At 39.5% G+C, this 18,791-nt stretch overlaps 1 protein-coding gene across 1 annotated transcript in view; it reads right to left on the bottom strand.

Moving 5' to 3' along the window:
- Positions 1-1,349: 1,349 nt before the first annotated feature.
- The window catches only part of zmym2 (zinc finger, MYM-type 2), a 41,880-nt gene continuing 24,438 nt past the window's right edge, over positions 1,350-18,791 (bottom strand). Inside the window, exons 8-25 of the mRNA XM_084724921.1 lie at positions 17,829-17,979; positions 15,166-15,281; positions 14,234-14,359; positions 12,990-13,140; positions 12,523-12,695; positions 12,252-12,417; positions 11,801-11,829; positions 11,221-11,362; positions 10,714-10,835; positions 10,335-10,485; positions 9,345-9,503; positions 9,001-9,140; positions 8,699-8,891; positions 8,433-8,584; positions 5,941-6,055; positions 3,481-3,723; positions 3,216-3,360; positions 1,350-1,945 (exon numbers count right to left, since the gene is read on the bottom strand). Of these exons, the coding sequence (XP_084581047.1) occupies positions 1,729-1,945; positions 3,216-3,360; positions 3,481-3,723; positions 5,941-6,055; positions 8,433-8,584; positions 8,699-8,891; positions 9,001-9,140; positions 9,345-9,503; positions 10,335-10,485; positions 10,714-10,835; positions 11,221-11,362; positions 11,801-11,829; positions 12,252-12,417; positions 12,523-12,695; positions 12,990-13,140; positions 14,234-14,359; positions 15,166-15,281; positions 17,829-17,979 (2,691 nt within the window). The 3' untranslated portion in view covers positions 1,350-1,728. The remainder of the gene's footprint in view (positions 1,946-3,215; positions 3,361-3,480; positions 3,724-5,940; positions 6,056-8,432; positions 8,585-8,698; positions 8,892-9,000; positions 9,141-9,344; positions 9,504-10,334; positions 10,486-10,713; positions 10,836-11,220; positions 11,363-11,800; positions 11,830-12,251; positions 12,418-12,522; positions 12,696-12,989; positions 13,141-14,233; positions 14,360-15,165; positions 15,282-17,828; positions 17,980-18,791) is intronic.

Raw genomic sequence — 18,791 nt, 5'->3', positions numbered from 1 at the left:
TTTGTAAAATACAGAAAGTTACACCTTTGCTTCCATTTAACAGTAGAAAAGTTCAAACGCTATTGGTCAAGTAGCACTGGACAGCAGTACATTGTTACATCAGTGATGGGTGGGGTCAAAGATGCATGAGACCTGAAGCTTTCTACCAGTCAGGATAAGTTTCTGCTGTAGAAGGTTTAGAGTTAAAAGGGATAGAGTGGATTATTTGCATGAGGTACTTCTCAATAGTCAGTGTATCGCAGCACATGGTTGTCAGCAGCAAAATGTATTTTATCTTAAAGCTATGAAAATATTCTCTATATATATTTTAAATTACTGTGGGACAGCCTTTTCCGACAGGAAACCACTGTTATTTAAGCCAAATATTGCTCTTTCCACGGCCAGTAATAACAGTAATAGCAATTTTAGCTCGCAGAATATTGTAAATGCTGATCTACCACTGCCTTGTTTGGTTAGTTTGTGTTATTGTGTGACTTTCGTGAATCCAAACTAACCTTTTCAACCACAGAAATACAACAATAACACAAACAAACAGAGGCAACAGTAGACCAAGAACTCCTCTGTTCTGCAAGGTTAAATTACCATTTTTGTTTAAGGAGCCTGGTGGCTTTGGAAAAAGTAAAGTGGTGAAAATATTGTATGACATACACTTGAACCGGCTAAAATATATTCTGCTGTTGACCCTGGCCACAGCAGTACATTGCTTACCTCCCTACACCTGCTGCTTCTAAAAACTGAGTGTGTCAACCACCATCTACTACGAGTACCTCATACAACCCTACTCCAATCTATCAATCCAGTCCAAACTATCCCTTTAATCATTTATTAAAATGGAAACCGTAAATGTTAAGTAGCACTTATAGTAGTGGTGAATGTAGGAAATCCTTTTACCTGCCAAATTTCTATTTGTTTTTACAAGCTGAACTACTGAATGGTTCAAAGATGGAATTTCAACCTACCAACTGGGAATTCCCAACTTTGCAGACACAGCATCAGCCTTGCACCGCCTCTTCCTACTCTTTTCCTCCTCTGGATGATGGTCCTGGTTTCACCTAGACCCTTCGACTGCCATCTCCCTCACTTATTGATTCCCTTTGTAAAAATTAAGTCGCCCTCTTGACCCCAAGCACTCCACTCCCTCTTTTCCATCCACAGAGTGATGGCATGGAAGACATGACAGATTCCATGACATCCTGTCCCTTCACCTCTGTGTCTTGTAGCCTCCCGGTGGCTGCTGCTAAACTTTGCTAAACATGATTCTGTGATGTTTAATTTTTTAATATTTTTAAGCTGCATGTTTGAGCAGCAACACAATGACAATGCTCAAAATGATGATAACCGTTGATACACTTTGCTTTCTACCTGATTTAGATTTATTTGCCCCAAAATAACAAATTACAGCTCCACCTCCTTTATCTCACTCCTCATCCTCTTACTGATCTGAACTAGTTCAGCTCATACATCAGGACACATTTGTGCATGTCTTCCTCTTCTGGTTTATGACTGGAGGGAAAATTAATTCCTCCTCCTCCAAGTTCGGGCTGCTCTTCATCTCTACTTTCATCAGCCTTTACTTTCTCAGGTTCCCTGTCGTGGATGTCCCTCACCAGGAGGACACAGTAAATCAGCGCGGAGGAGGAGGAGGACTAGATGATAAGACGGGGGAGGAGCGCACACACTATCCTCTGTTGACTGTTCAGGCTCTACTAACAGAAGTCCGAGCGACTGCTATTCTCCTCCGACAGCTTCACCCCCGTCCTCCTCGTCCTCCTCAAGGTGTTGTTTGTCTGTGTAAATGTCCCTGACCAGGAGGACTCTGGTGAGGAGGCTCTCCAGGATCCTTCGTTCCAGCGGCGTGGAGCTGAACCACAGTGGGTCATCGGGACCGCAGTCCAGATCCGGCTGAACGTAGAAGAGATCCAGACGCTCCCGCAACAACGCCGGGCTGGAGAGAGGGGAAAGGGACGGAGGGAGAGAAAGTGGAGGGAAAGAAGTGAGGGGAGAGGAAAGAAAGGACAGAAAAGGTGAGCAGATAAGAAGGTAAGGGGAGAAAAAGGGGGAAAAAAATAAGGATGAAGGGACATAAAAGACAAACATTGTTTAAGAGGGAGAAAAAGAACGTGAGGAAAGATGGAGATGGTGGAGCAAAAGTAGAAGAGGTTAGAAGAGAGGGAAAGGTGTAAAAAAAAAGTCAAAGAAGAAAAGACAAAAATGAGGATTTAAAGGAGGTGAACAAAAGAGGAAGAAGAGAGAAAATATGATTTAAGGAGGGATGAGAAAAGCAAAAGGGGCAGGTGGGAGAGAAAGAGAAATATGAAACTCTTGAATAATTAAGAGAAACTTTTGCCAATTGGGCTTGTTTCGTGCTTAAGTCCTCATCTTTCAGTAGTCAACACTGTGCTTCAGGATGTGAACAGCAATGAGTTATAATCACAGGACTCAGAAACACCGAAACTCCCTAAACCAAACTTGATGAAACTGACGTCATGTCAACCTGAAATATATTCAATGCAAGAAAAAAATGTGGTTTGATTACAAATAATATAACCACTGCCAATAATATCAATGGTTTTAATTAGTGATGAAACAGTGCATAGATTAACTTGATTCTCCCTCCTTGGTATCCCTCTCAACCCATCCCTCAGCCCGGTGTGCTGTGTCTGCTCTCACTGGTAGAGCTGCTGCCTTGCTCCTCAAGTTGTCCCCAACACAACCGGATATTAAACCTGCTTGATATCTGTTTCAGCATCGATGAGTCACCAGTGAGCTCTCGCTGAGCTCTCTAAATAATTAACACATTGAATCTTCGCTCTTGGGGGTGTGCCGCATCCCTCTGATCAGGGGGGGATTTGTCACAGGGTGGGAGACCAGGCCAAAATAGTGTGGCTTTGGCTTTATGTTTTTGCTTCACACAAACAGGTAATTAAAGTAGCGAATGTAACATAAAAACAACTTGAGACTAGTTCAGGAAACTGGTGGCCCTGCAGTATATTACATCCTTAGATGTGTCAGATTCCAGACACTTGAAAAACTTCAGGACTGAGTGGGAGTTCAACATTCAAAATTTACTTCATAAGTTAAAGAAAAAAAGTTGTCAATTTCTAGTCTAAACTGCTTTAAGTATGGAGGGGAAGTATCGCTTAGAGAAAGATTATAGAGTAGCTAAAAAGTATTTTACTATGTGGTAGTTACACCAATAAAAATTCTGAACCCACCACTTTGATCTGTAAAGTTCATATAGATGACACTCGTGCTTCTTAACCGGGCAGCTTGTAGTGGAGCCTCCCGAGTCATCGTCTGGTTCATAATCCTGATCGCCATCCTCCAACTTACGCTTCCTCTTCCTAGATTCTGTTTTCACTGAAAGATTAAAAGAGAAAAATAAGATATATTTTGTAAATTTACGAGTCTGAGATTGTGACCATGATTTGACTCTAATTCTTCTAAAAGTGTTAAAATATGTATGTTTGTAGGCCTCACCCTGATGATCCTGAGAGATGGAAGGCACGCGGATGCAGACGGTGGTCTCCTTGGTGACAGGATGGACGGTGTCAGAGCCGTAGACGTTGGCAAAGGAGAGGCGGAGGTGCTGCTCCACAGTGCGCAAGCCAAAGTATTTGGTGTTGAGGTAAACCAGAGACCGCAGCAGAGCGGCCGGACTCTGCTCCCCAAGCTGCCGACTGCTCCACAGGCTCTGCTCCTCCACTCGACCCCATAGCGAGCCTGGAGAGAGCAGCACATAGACCATCCTTAGTCTGACACTCACTACTCAGCATTCAAGATGGAAATGGTAATATTTATGAGCCTCACCATTTTATTTGTTCAAGACTCTTGTCAAGTTTGTGACAATTAGCATGAAATACCAAGATTTTTCACTTATCACTTCATTTGTTATCACTTATTTTTTTCATTTGTTTCTGCTAGCTTCTTGTAACGGATTAAAAAATCTCAAGAGGAGAGGATCCTAGGTCATGCACATTACTTTAAGGGGCGCCTTGAAAGAAGCCACACTTATCATCATCTTATTTTTGTAGCTACCTGCTGTGGCCTGTTGAGTTACCCCAAAGATGGAGATGTCAACCTCCAACCCATGCTAGAATTAGTTTGCTTACTACATTTGGAAGTATTGTTTGCTGTCCCGCTGAAACACTACGAGACATAAGTTCTTTTGTTGCAGAAAGAGACATTTTGTTCAACTCAGGACACAAAATAATGCACAAACACCGATGGCTGAGGTCTAAATATGTAAATTGCAAGCACTCAGGATTCTGTATGATGCAAGTCCATGACATGATCAGGACAAATTTCTGCAGACTTTGAAATGAATGGCACCTAATTTTAAATTGATACAAACACTCACATCTTTGGATTAAAAGTATTTTATTTTTCACTAGCACTTTAGTGTGGAAGCCCCAAGAGTCAAGTGAGGGGGAAAAAAAAGATTCTGATCCATTATGATTCCACTTATATCAGTGATCTTGACTGTATCCTGTATTTTCCCATAAGTTATACCAACTAGTGGCTAGTAGGAAACGCACAATTATTTTGAATAAATGGCAGATTTCTCTGGGTTTGACAATTTTTTGGAAAAAATGGGATAATGTAAGTACACAAACAAAATATATAATGTAAGTATAGCATTTTATACAATTTCGTGTGGAAAACGTGCATACTGTAGCGTTAAATTCATTATGCACGCCAACACATATTTCATTATTTATTTCATAATTTCATTTCACCCATTTTCAAAGAAAAAAACAAAACGTCCGTAGTTGTCGCAGCTAACAATCATTATCACTGTTGATTAATCAATTAGCTGTTTGGTCTATAAAGAGTCAGAAAATGCTGAAAAGGGTTGATTAGTGATTCCATCATCAGAACTGGAACCAAATGTAATTTTCTCCCTGGTTACTATTTGTTGAGTAAAAAGAAAAACAGTAGAGAATTTGTTTCACCTGGTAGTGTTGATACAGTGTCCTCATATGACATTAAAGTGCAATCACAAAGTGTCAGGATGTGAACAGCAGATGAGTTATAATCATCGGACACCGCTCATACTAGAGCACAACACTACAGTTGAACAGCCACTGGTTGGTGCTAACAATCATACACTCGAACACACTCCAGCATTCTGCCATGGTGCCACTGCCCTAAAAAAGTAATCCTCCAGTCCTCAGTGGAGGAAGATTTATTTTTTAAGGTCCATATTTTTGTAATTAACTTCTTCTCTCTTCTCTTACACCTCTTACACGTATGAAAGCTACTTTTTAACTCCAGGTTGTCCTCACCACTATGAGCTGATGCTATTTTTGAGTACATTTTTGTTGTTAAAGTATTATTAATTAATTTTGTGGTGATCTGACATGTGGTCACTCGTTTATCTGAGTTTTCACTGGATGTTTTTGAGACAAGAGTGGCAAAGGCTGGATGATGTCCACAGTGCACTTAAGTTACACAATCACGATGTGACAGACAAAAGTGTCCACAGGAGTTTAAATTTTATACCAAGAACAAAAGTTAAAAATTACAGGAATCAACATAAAAACACTCAGCTACAACTGTGCAATTTTTCTGTGCACATTTCACTCTCTTGGCTTTATTTTTTCATTAAAGACGGGAATGATGAAGGAAAATGATCAGTATTATTTAAAAAAAACGGGAGCATTAAAATCAAATAAAAAGAGGTATGTCTTTATTTGTCCAGTGCTGCAGGCCTAATAATGTTTGCTATTGATTCGCAGTCACTAGGTCACAACCTGTTGACAAATCCTCACTGCTTTCTATTCAAATATTTATATAAAATAAATTAACACAATTAACACATTAACAATCAAAACAGATGGGCTACATGAGACCAGTTTAGGTACTGGCATAGAAAAAGCCTTTGTATTTTTGTATTTGGTTCTGGTTGGATGGTTGTATCACATAGGTTGAACTCACCATCAGGAAGCACGCTGGGCTGCCAGTCCTTCAGGACCTTGTTAAGCTCCTCTCCAAATTGCTGGTAGCACGGGTCACTGAACAGGTCATCCTTTCGGCCTTTGGCATGAAGATGCTTGAAACAAATAAAAACTTGATTAAAAAAAGACCCCGAAACAAATACAAGCTCTAATCTGCAGTTTTCCCACAGAGATCAAAACTTTAGTGTCCTCATATTCAAATGATCATCACTGTTTTTCAGGATGTGAACAGCAAAGATTATAATCACTGGACACATGAATCTGTACATTCAGACCCATCTGTAACTTTTCCTGCTTAATGCTGTAATATCTAACACAAGCCTTCGCCTCTGCAAAAAACCTCCTTTAAAAAGGGAGGGAAGTGCACCGGCAAATTACAGCAGGCCCACACAAAGGACACGGCAGTTTTAAGCATTTTAAGCCAAATTCCTTGAGCAAACTTAAACACAAATGAATCAAATACTTAAAACTTTGTTAGTTCTTACAAAAATTGAGTCATTCTTACATTTTTCTGTCAGCGAGAACAAACTCCAGAGGACTTTGGACCATCCTACGCTCCACTCTGCAGCCATGCTGTGCTGCTGCTGCTCACATGTGAGAGCAAGGGGGGAAGGGTGTGCACTAGTAATGTCTGTCCTACTGGAAACACTCACTCTAACTTTGGTTCCTACCTCCAAAATGACTACAGATGGAATCTCAATGGAACAAAAAGGAAAGTTAGTGATGGTATTTCCTGTTTCTCATATGTACCTCATGTGAATATTTATATTGTTTTATTACCATCTAAAATGTCATTGTTATTTCATATTATTTTAAGATTTTTTGTTTTTTGTTAGTGAAGCAGTGAAGCAATGAAACACGGAGAAGACATCAACAAACTTCGTACTGTGCCCTGACTTTGTCCTAGATCTAGCTGGCACTGCTCCAGAGCAGGGTTAGCCCCGAGTTTGTGGGGTTATCTCCTGAAAATCAACTAAACCCAGGGCTAGAACCAGCCAGTCTGAAACCAGACTAAATAATAATAATAATAATAATAATAATAATAATAATAAATTTATTTATATAGCACTTTTCAAGCTTACGATTTACAGAACAAAGGGGGAAAAAAGTCATAGACCAGTTAAATACAGCGTCAGTATCATAAAAGATCATATTGAAACATTTAAAAGAGCATTTAGAGCAGATTAATACAAACATATTTTCCTTAAAAACAATAAAACATTAATAAGATTAGGCCATCCTATAGAAGTGAGATTTAAGAAGTCGGTTGAAAGCTGCAGTGGAGTCTGCTGATCTCACATTAAGGGGAAGGTTGTTCCAGAGCCAAGGGGCCATAACTGAAAAATGTCACCCTTAGTTTTAAGTCTGGTCTAAGGAACAGCCAAGAGGTTTTGATCGGCTGATCTCGAGGGCCTGGCTGGACTGTACAGAGTTAAAAGCTCCTTAATATATTCTGGAGCAAGACCATGGATTGCCTTGTATGTAATTAATAAAATTTTTAAATGTATTCTAAAATTAACTAGTAACCAGTGCAGGGATGCTAAAATTGGGGTGATATGACAGGACTTTCTAGATTTAGTCAGTAATCTGGCTGCTGAGTTCCAGATGAGTTGTAGTTGTGAGACCAAGTGTGAGTTTAAACAGGTAAAAAGAGAGTTAGAGTAGTCTAGGCGTGACGATATAAAAGCATGTATGACTTCTTCTGTGTCATTAAAACTGAGCATGTGTCTAATCGAGATGTTTCTTAGCTGGTAAAAACAAGATTAAAAAGATTAGAAGAAGCTGATAATCATCCAGGATAACAGAAAATAAGTGTGTGAGTGTGCAGAGGCTTTAACTCAGAGCAAGAAGACAGGCAGTGTGAATCATACAGCCATGGGCTTAGCTTCACCCTGGTTTAACAACATGTGTGTGAAAAGGGGCTAAGTTATCCTAAAGTTATCTCTTAGGGCAGGACTAAGGATGGCCCTGGGTGAAGAATATGCTGTGTGAAAATCCCTATCAACTCCCGTTAATGCTGAGTCTCGACAAGCATATATTTGAAAGTGAGCGCTGTTTACAGTGAGCTGGGCTGCCCAACTCTGATTAGAGGGCATTAAAAAGGGGGGCTTTTTAAAAAATTTCTCGACATAGAGCACTTCCAAAGAGTCAACTCTATCTCAGCACTGGCCTTGAATGGTTCAGGATGATTTAAAATGGTAGTTGATGTTTAGAGTGACTTTCAACCCACGATATGCTGAATGTTGATTTTTATAAATTAATATAAAAATAAGGAATGTCAATATTTCACCAGGATTGATATGTTTCATGACATTACAGTAATATAATTTAGTTTTAAGCTCATAAAACATAATTAAGTGTGTAGCACCTCTCAAATGTTCAACCTTTTTTTGTCTGTTTTTTTATATACATATTCTTATGGCTGGGGAGGTGCTGTGTTTGTGGGGTTTGATTCTCTGGCTTGGTACCAACCTGCTGAATCCCCAAACAGAGGTAGAGGATGCTGTCTGGAGAGTAGCGCTCCCCACCGGGCCTGCAGACCTCCCTGACAAATTGGGACAGAGCCACGTTCAGCTCCTCTGAACTCAGAGACAACAGGTTACTTTTAGTCCGGGCTGCAGGAGATGAGAACACACAGAGACTGCTGTTAGCAAACACATCCTACATGTTCTTCAATCTGTCAAGCAATGCACATAATAATCTCATCCTGTTACTGCTAAGCTAAGGCAGTAAGGTACCTGCTTTAGAGCTGCCCTTTGCTTTGGTGTCATCTGATTGGTCAGAAGCAGAGAGTGCCCAGCGTTTCCAGGCATGGATACCATAGCGAGCTTTGAGAGGCAGCGACCGTCCCTCTGAGCGTTTGCCTGTTGGATGTGAAGAAGAGGACGAGGCGAGATTTGAGCTCTCCTCTACTGCCTGCTTCTTGTTCCCCTGAAACATAAACACACCAGTTACTACACAGTAAAGTGGCAAGTACAAAGTAATCAAACTGTTACATGGATATATGTGTTTAGGTGTTTGTGTATGCATGTGCACCTACTTGTCTCCTGGGCTGTGGCCGAGGCGCCGACTCCTCAGGCGCCGACTCCTCAGGCTCCTCCTTCTCCTCTGCAAGGACTGGAGGTAGAGAGAAGCCCATGTCCTCGTCCATTCCCTCCAGGACTGGAACAGGGTCTGAGGCTGATACAGAGGACAACATCTGTTGAATTATGTTGACTGTTTCTTTTCCTGTTTTATCTCAGTATCTGTTTGAGTCACTGTAAAGCTCTGAAATCCAGTCTGTCAATATCAAATACAAATTAAAACAGCGATTGTTCCTGACTGACAATGCCTCACTGGCCTGACTTTGGTAGGTTTACAACTCTGTGTACAGCTGGTAGTTACCTTGAGGAAAGTCCGCCTCCAAGTCCAAGTCAGGGTCATACTTGTCGTCATCCTCCTCTTCTTCTTCCTCCTCCTCCTCCTTCTCTTCCTCAGAGCTGCTGCTGGAGGAGGGCTCCTCCTTACATCCACGCTCCCTCTTCACCTTCACCAGCTTCACATCTGAAACATAGCCAGGTAGGACATCATCATCATAATTTGCTGCTTTCTTAAAATCTGACTGAATGTTGTGTTATACTGGGACTTCTTATGTTTGACACTGAAATGGCTTTGTTTAGATTTCTGAAATTAGAAAAAAATGGGCCAGTTCCCCTGGCTGTATCTGCTGCAACTCATGTAGTGATTTTCAAAACTCACAAAAGCTGAAATTTCAAATAATTTACACTTGATCTTGCCTATTCAAAGGTCGGAGCCTGTATGTCCCAGTGGGTTGTGGCTACTCAAAAGATTGTTTTGGCACAGAGCTGATTAGATCACTCCCAGTAACTGAATTCAATTCCACCAAGTTACCACTATCATGTTCAATTTTTCACTTTAATAACAAACCAAAGTTCATGAAAATTGGTTCAGAATTCAGAAAGTTACAGCAGATTCTGTAATGAGGGATGCATCTCTCATTGTTTACTAGACGACCTTGAACGCTACAATATGGTGATTTTGCAGATGTAGAGCAGGGACGTAGTATCACGCCTAACTTCAGTGGATCATAATATATTGGGTATGGTATAAATCTGCTCCCATTTAAATTAAACCAAACTCTTCTATGGATGTCTGTTTTTGAGCCACAGTGAAGGCCAAAATGTGTCTTGCAACAGACTAGTAGGTAAGCCTCGTTTTCAGCCTAGAAGTTACTACAAGCATAAACCAAGAATGCCTGTCACTTTCCACCATTTAAAGAAAACATGTACAAATTAGGATAATCTCAAGAACTACCATTAACACTGTATTAATCATCTCTGATCTCTAATGTTTTAAACACTTGCATAAGTGTACCTGGCTTCTGATCGTCTGAGATCATATCAGCCATGGAGAGCAGGTCGGCCTCGAGCGGGTCAGGGGGCACTTTGTTTTTCAGGTCGTTGATGGACTGGATGATCTGCTCTGCCCCCTGCAGGGTGGTGGGCAGGAACACAGGCACAGGAATCTGGACAGGACAGGACATATAACTATTTGGTTAGCAATCAGACAACTTTGCTTTGGCAAGGTATTTTTCTCTGAACACTAACAACAAATCTTAGGCATAATAAAACTTTTCTAGGCCTCAACTTGTACACCTACTTATTTTATGCACCCTGGCATTTTAACATTATTTATCAGGCTTTTGATGATATGCCTATGTTAACACCTTCGTGAGCTAAAGATCATGTCTTACCGGTACAGGCAGAGAGACTGGAGCAGGAGTGACCTGGGCATACATGTTCATGGGCATGGGGATGAAGACTGGCACAGGTATGGGCACAGGAACATACTCCCTCTTCACACCATCATCTACATCTATGTACACAGATATGCCGAATTATGACACTATATAGGCAAAACAGTACATGCATTAAAGAGTCATAAAATAATTGAACTGTCATCAAGGTAAAGAATGCAATAATAAATGCAATCATAACTAGACTCTGCAGGCCAGAGAAGGTTTGCATTTCTCTACAGGTTGAAGCAGTGTGCATGAGGCTCTGTCATTAGACTTGGGTTGGGCTGTAATACATTTTTATGTTCAAGTTGGGACAAAACTTGAGTTATGTTCAAGTTGGGACAAAACTTGAGCTGAGAGAGTTTTTAATTCTTCTATTCATCAAAGCGCAGGCTGACCAGAAGTTCTTCCACGCCAACATTTTAATTTGTAACACTCTTCTAAGAATGATGCTGTGTTTACCTGTCTGTAAGACTTTGCTCTGCATGTGTGGCTTGCAGTAGGTGGCCTTGGTCAGGGTGAGTGGCTTGCAGAGCACTGCCTTGTTCTTGACGTCTCTCACCAAACCTCCGCCAGCATACGCCACAGAACCCTGGTTCACCAGCTGCAACACGGCAGAGAAAAAAACATAAATGCACAGGTTTGATTTCAAGTTTTAATTTCATTTAAAAAAATTCTGGATCATTTCCCCAACATATATTTCCCCAAATTTATGTATTTTTTAAAATTCCTTTGTGCATTTTTTTTCTTATTATGCAATTAAGTATTCTTTAAATGATATGCAAATTTACTGAGTCATTGTTTAAATCTCTATGTATTATTGATTTGGGAAGTTGCAGTCTTATATTTGGCAAACAAAATGGTTACACATGGTTACACATTTCAAAGTGGATTATGTACATTTCAAAACCATTAGAAGGTTAATTTAATTAAATCTTTGCAGTAAATAACAATGAAATAGTTTGTACAAAGCTGTGACTAATGTTTTGTGATTTCAAAGGCAACTGTGTCATACTGATGTATTTTCCAATTTCTTACTCACCCCAAGTTTAGCACCTTGCATTTCAAACCCTGTAAAGAGGAAAATGAAATGCATCAGACCTTTACACCAAGAAGAGATCTTGACTGACACACAAAGTCACATAAACAGGCATTATTTCTTTGTATTACTATGCTTCAGATAGTGCTCACTCATTCCCTAATACTTATTTCCTTAAAAACTATTTTCTGGAGGCACCCCTATAGCTCAGTTGGTTGGGCGTGCGCACCATGTGTTGAGACTATCAGTCCTCTGCAGCAGCTGCTGGTTCAATTCCCACCTGCGGCACATTTGCTGCGTGTCACTCTCCCTCTCTCTCCCCCTTTCCTATCATATCTTCAGCTGTCCTATCTAAATAACGGCAAAAAAAGCCCAAAATGTAATCTTAAAAAAAAAAGTACATGGTACAGTAAGCGCCTTAGTTCCTCCAGGGGAAACACACACATACCTGTACCTAGGCTGGTGTTCTCAGGGCCTTTCTGTGTGACCATGATGGGCTCGTTCTGCTGGCAGTAGAACTTCAACAGACACTCCTGGTCACAGAAATGCTTCATCTCTGCTCTCCACATCACAGACTCGGTCAGGTTACCCTGCACCTTACAGCAGTCACACCGCGCCGCCTAGTGGCCACAAGGGGACAGCTTCAGAACATTTGCAAAAACTTATTCTGTGTACAATATACATTTGTTTTAATTTAGTAACGGATACGCTGAGGATGAGCGGACCTTGTAGTACCAGTCGTGGAACTTCTTGGCACAGGTTTCGCTGCAGAAATCCCGTGTCATGCCGCCGAGCTGCCGGGTCACGCCTCTCTTACAGAGCTGGTTGCAGTGGTTACAGCTGACACACTTCAGACCCAAACGCTTGATGAAATCCTGCTTAAATAGCAGTTTACAGCCTGGAAAAGACAAAGAAAAGAGAAGGCAAGAAAGAAAGAGAAGAAGAGCAAAAGAGAAATTCATGAAATAGAAAAGGGACAGATGAATAAAAGTGAAAAGCAGTCTCACCTGGACGCAACAAAGCATCCTGATACAAACAAGAAATAGGTTTCAAAACAAAAACACTGGCAAAAAAGCTTAACAATTGAAGCCATGCCTAGAAACAAAACACCTCCATGGGATATATTAACCAGACTCTCTGACTACTTCAAAACAGACACAAAAATTTCTCAGAGAAGAGCGGAGATGAGTACCTTCACTGCAGAAAGGTCTTTTGACCCCAGAGAACTTGACTGTCTCATGTAGCGTCTTTTCCTCTTGGCAGTACTCGCAGAACGTCACAATGCAGTGGAGCTTCTTGTAGTCCTCGCAGCACGCCTTACTACAGAACTGGTAGACCTTATCCTGAAACAGACACATGGAGATTAATGTATTGTATCCATTGAATTATACTCTGCATAAAATGGCTTACATGAAGAGTCTGACCTATCGTTGCGATAGCTGACCTTTTTCCTGTCCATCTCTGTCCAACAGCTCTGGGAAAATCCTGTCCCATACCAATGCAGACCAGAGCTGTAACTTTCATTACTAGTTAATCTACCAATCACTTTTTCAATTAAATTATTTATCATTTGCTGTATTAAACTTCACTAAAGAGTAAATAACACCCATCACAGTGTCACACGTGTATGTTCAGAACACGACGTATTATGCTGGTAATTGTCATCTTTGTGCTGATTTCTGTTAAACAAAGCTTCATTCACTTTGTGGGCCTCTGCCTTCTAATATTAAGTCGGGGCCCCTGCTGATGTGTTATGCGACACAGTAAATTTGATAATTTTACCAAAAGTCTATTGGTATTACATCATATAACTTTTTTATTGCTAAAAGTAAACTAATACTGTAACAGTTACTTTTGTGGCATGTTACATGTAACACTGGCTAGAACTAGGGCTGTGTACTGGCAAGAAACTGGCAATATGATACATATCACCAGAGTTGTATGTGTTCTGATACAATTACTTATCACATGTTTAAAAATGTAGTCAGTAACCGAATCCAAGTTTCACAATATCAAAATAATGTAACTTGATTACTTTCCATTTGTTTTGGGTTACCTCAATACCAAATATGGTGAAATATAATATTTTGTTGAAGGTTCACTGTTTGTCCAGCTATTCCTTCCTTTTGTTAAGCCCAAAATGCACATCTAGATTAACAGCAATAACACACATTTACATGTTCTTTGTTAAATATTCTTTTCACACTTTACACTCAAACTTCAAGCAAACTGACAGACAGTTACTTTGGTCTGGAGCTTATGTTTTCACCCAGACGCCATCTCAGTAACCAACATCACCTATTTACAGAGCTGATATAAAGACAAAATAATGACAAAACTTCCACCCAGTGAAAGCATTTTTTCAATGGATAATTAATTGGTAACCGTAACATTATCTATGAGAGCAGAGCGGTGTTGTAAGACTGTAAGACTCACCTCCCACTCCAGAATTTCAGGCTTCAAGCTGAATGCTCCTCGACAGTAGTTACATTTCAGCTGGACAGTGTTGTTGGTAGTGGAGAGCGGCGTCTGTCCATTGGTGGCCGTTTGAAGTGTTGCATTCTGGAAATGAAGACGTCACATGGACACAATGTAAAACTTTTGATGTGGTAACATCCAATATGCCTAATAAATTTCCATCAGCACTGAGATACTCGATATATGAAAACGCATCATCGGGTTTTACTACAGAGGTAATTACTTAAGTTAAATAATACACTGACTTACAAATATGTCATGGTATTTTATGACCTCTGGATCATAAATCATGATTCGTGGTAGTTTGAAGAAAACCTGCTTTCTTGTTAATATGTAAATTTATACAACATGATGCTAAAAAACTAATCAGGTCATGGACTCCACTGAGGGAACCTGTAGTGTTTTATGTTTGTGCTTAGAACTGCTGTTTTCATGAGGATGTGTCAAATGGGTGGATGATAATGATGATGTTAATCTGGATTTTAGTTTCACAACACTGACTATCATTACTATCAGGTATAACAACATTTTAAGTAGAGAGATTGGGACACAGGTGGTCTGCTCCAGACAACTTCATATTAGAGTACAGGGAGCATCTGAAACAGCAACTATCAGTACGTCTAGTTTCATCCAGTTAACTAAACTATTAATTGCATGAAATGTATGCTTACTTTCGCAGCACCGTTTTGTCGTCTTAGCAGCTGAGCTGAAAACGATATGGTGTTTTCATTCAACTATATCATATGCCTGCTGAGCCTAATAATCTAGAACACATCAGAGGCACATGATGCACTTCATTTCCTTTGTAAAATGTGGTTTATGTGGGCTTTCTCCTTGTAAAAGGGCCTATATTTGTGTCTTTTGATTTGAAATGACAAAACAGTCCCCACCTGGAACTTGGTAACACACTGTGAGCTGCAGAAGTTGAGGATGTTTCCCTCTGGCAGCGTGGCCTGGTACTGCGGTAATGAATTCCTCTTACAGAAGTGACATGTGGGCTCTGTGTCTGCACACACAGACATTACAAGTCAAACAAAAATGCATTTATTACACCTGCTTGTGACTTTTTTAAAAAGTGACAATTCATCCCCAAATTAAAAAAAAAAAATCATTTTTCCCCTGCCTTGTAGTGCTATATATGCAGCTAAATAGTTTTGGTGTGAATTGCAGATTTTGAGATATTTACTTTAGAGACGCCTGCCTTGTCTCAAATATAATGAACTAGACGACACAATATCGTCCCTCAACTGTCCCAGACTTTACAACCATTGTCCCATATTTTTCCCCCATTCTGAAATTTTTTGTTCATTAACCTGTTCCTTAAGATTTGCACAATAGATTGTACACAATTACATAAAATTGCACACTGCAATTAAATTTACACACTTGCACACACAACAGATTAGTGCATCCAACTTCTCTGGTACAGATATGACAAACAACGTTGAATAATACAACGTATTACATATATTAGCATGTTTACAGTAATCAATTTTCCTGACGAAGAGCCAAATGTTACATACTTAACCTGACTCTGCATACCAGGTCTACAACATGTGGGGAAAATACTAATCTCTAAAAACAGATATTTACATAATAATGCATAATCTGTTGATAAAGATTAGTATAGAAGCGTATACAGACATATGGAAATGTACATGAATGTGACATTTTTGTAATGTCAAATTTCTCTACTGTCCCAGAAGTGTCCCAGACACACATACTATTTTTTATGTCCCCATAAACGGGACATCATTAATTTTTAGCGCTGCTCAAAGTGCAAAAAATAAATAAATAAATAAATAAACAAACATTTTTAAAAAACTCAGCAGCAATGCGTCTTTCCAGAAATCATGACCTGGTTAGTCAATACAGTCCACAGACCTTTTTGTGAGCAGTTTCATGTAGAAACTATTTTCTTTCTACTGAACTGCAAATGCCATCTGTTTCACCACACAGAAGGAAGCATGTATCTTGACGCGGATGAGAGGCTTGTGCTCGTGACAAGCACAGGATATAAACATTAAGGTGTCCTGCTCAACTGAGCTGTAACCTCTCATCCAAGGGTCAATGCACGCCCCTTTTGGCAAGTGTGGTGTGGTAGAAAGAAAATAGTTCCTACATGAAACTGCTCTGGTCTGTGGGTTAGCTTCAGTAACCAGGTCATGATTTATGGAAAGAGACACTGCTGCTTAGTTTGAAATATATTTTAAATGATTTGAGCACCACCTAGTTCCATTATATTCAAGTAAAGGGAGACATCTCAATGGCTGATATCTCCAAAACTCAGCAACTCACACAACAACTATATAGATGGATTAACAGTACTACAGGTTAAGAGGGAAAATATGCATTTGTAATATGCAAACTGTTCCTTTAAAGGCCCTTTTTATGTAATTAACTGCTCTATATAAAATTCAATGATGCATGATGCTGCTTGGTTTGCTAGGATAAATACTAATGATGTGGACAAAACAAACAAACCTAAATACACACATCGGATCATAACATGGTCAACACAGATAACCTGGATCAGATAATTTTTTGTATCAAATAAAAAAGAAAAGAAAAAGAAAAATGATCATACTACTACTATTACCACTACCACTACTACTACTACTACTACTACTACTACTACTACTAATAATAATAATAATAATAATAATAATAACAATAATAATAATAATAATAATAATAATAATAATAATAATAATAATAATAATAATAATAATAATGTATACTACTAATACTACACTGTATTTTATTATACTATAACACACAAAATAGATATACACATTATATACACTACAAAGTTGCCCAAAGCACTATCTGATTGGCTGCACGTCATGGGTAAAAACCAATCAACACTGAAGGCTGTGTCACAGACAAGATGTACGCTGCTCCTGTGAGTGACAGCTGTGTGTCAGAGGGAAAGCAGCAGCAGATGATATCACCAAAGTTACTATAAACATCACAATCATCTGATCTTATTATGTGACAAGCATATTGGGTTCCTCAGTTAAATGCCTGAAAAAGCATGAAATCATGGGGCAGATTTCACTCAATGGAGGAGAAAGTGACAGATTTTAAATAACGGCTTTTAAATGCAGCATGCATCCATCTCTTCTTTTCGCTGTCTCGTTTTTTTACTCTGCATCAGAGATTGAACTAACCAACAACGAACGGAAAATTTTTTTACACAACAACGTTACGTTTAGTTAGCGGATCACACGGAGGTTGAACCATGGGAGGGCGATCCATACAGGGCACGGACCAACTGTGATCTGTTTCACCCCTACTAAATACATTAAGACAGGGAAATAATTTCATATCAAACAGAAGGCTACCAAGCCCTTGCCATAAAAAATGCCCATATTTTTTCTGCTATTGCAGCTGAACATCTAATCCTGGTCTAAGAAATTTTTAACATGAAAAAGTATTGATAGTGAACTACATTTCGGATCAATATCCCTGTTACTGGAAGGTCTGTGGTTTAGAAAAGCTCTGTTGAAAAGTTTGTTAACCCTCTTGCTTGAGTCTGCTGGTTACTCACTGAGGAAGGAGGTTGACGCCAGTTTGCCCTTGTTCATGCAGTTCACAGAACAGTACGAGCCCATGGTGCCGCCTGCTCCAAGGCTGTGGAGCACCTCGCCTGTCTTGATCAGTGTTTTGCAAGTCAGACAGCTTGCAAGTTTACTGTGGGCCTGGGACAGAGAGGGAAAACATCACGTCAAAACAACAGCAACTTGTGTTTGGGATCCCCTGTTCACCTCAAGTAGCATCCGTAGGTGACATATCTGACATCCCTCTTACAGAAAGAAACGTGATGCGGTTTTCCAAATTGGCCATGGTTGCTGATCATAAATGTACTGGTTTACTATGGAAACATGCAGATCCTCCCCGTCTTTGATAAATGCTGGTCTGATCTGAGGAGCTAACTGTCTGTTGCGTGTTAATGAGATTGTTTGATATATGCACGTGTGCATCTGTGGTGACATATACACTTATATGTACTAATAAGAGTAACTTTTTTTTGTTTTCTTCCTCAGCTTTTATCAAAGTTCTTGTCTGGAGGTGGGGAACTGGTCTTGGTCATGTGTTTTCTCCTGATCTATGTTTAAGAAAAAAATTAACAAATAATAGACATACTGTTAAAAACACAGAAGTAACTTAACATTCTGCAATGGCAATAAGATTATATTAAGTAATAAATATAATAAATTAATCAAACAGTAAAAACTCTTCAATGTCAGCAAATTTCAATGCATAGGTGCTCCGATAGCTAAATACTGAGTTTTTAAAATGACCTCTTAAGAGATAGCAATTAGGCCTCTGTCCTCTGTTCATATTAAAGTCCACATGGACACGGAAAGCACTAATAATAATAATAATAATAATAATAAAACATCCCACTATAACATTCACCATGGTGGAGCAACATGAAAAAGTGCTCCAAAGAGAAAGAAAAATATTTATATTTATTAGAAATAAAATAAAATAGGAGATTTTAATGTGT

This window comes from Lutjanus erythropterus, chromosome 8 (genome assembly GCF_056507025.1).
Source record: "Lutjanus erythropterus isolate fLutEry1 chromosome 8, fLutEry1.hap2, whole genome shotgun sequence".
Taxonomy (NCBI): Eukaryota; Metazoa; Chordata; class Actinopteri; order Lutjaniformes; family Lutjanidae; genus Lutjanus; species Lutjanus erythropterus.
Note: the sequence above shows the minus strand (reverse complement) of the source record. Positions and strands in the feature narration are given on the sequence as shown.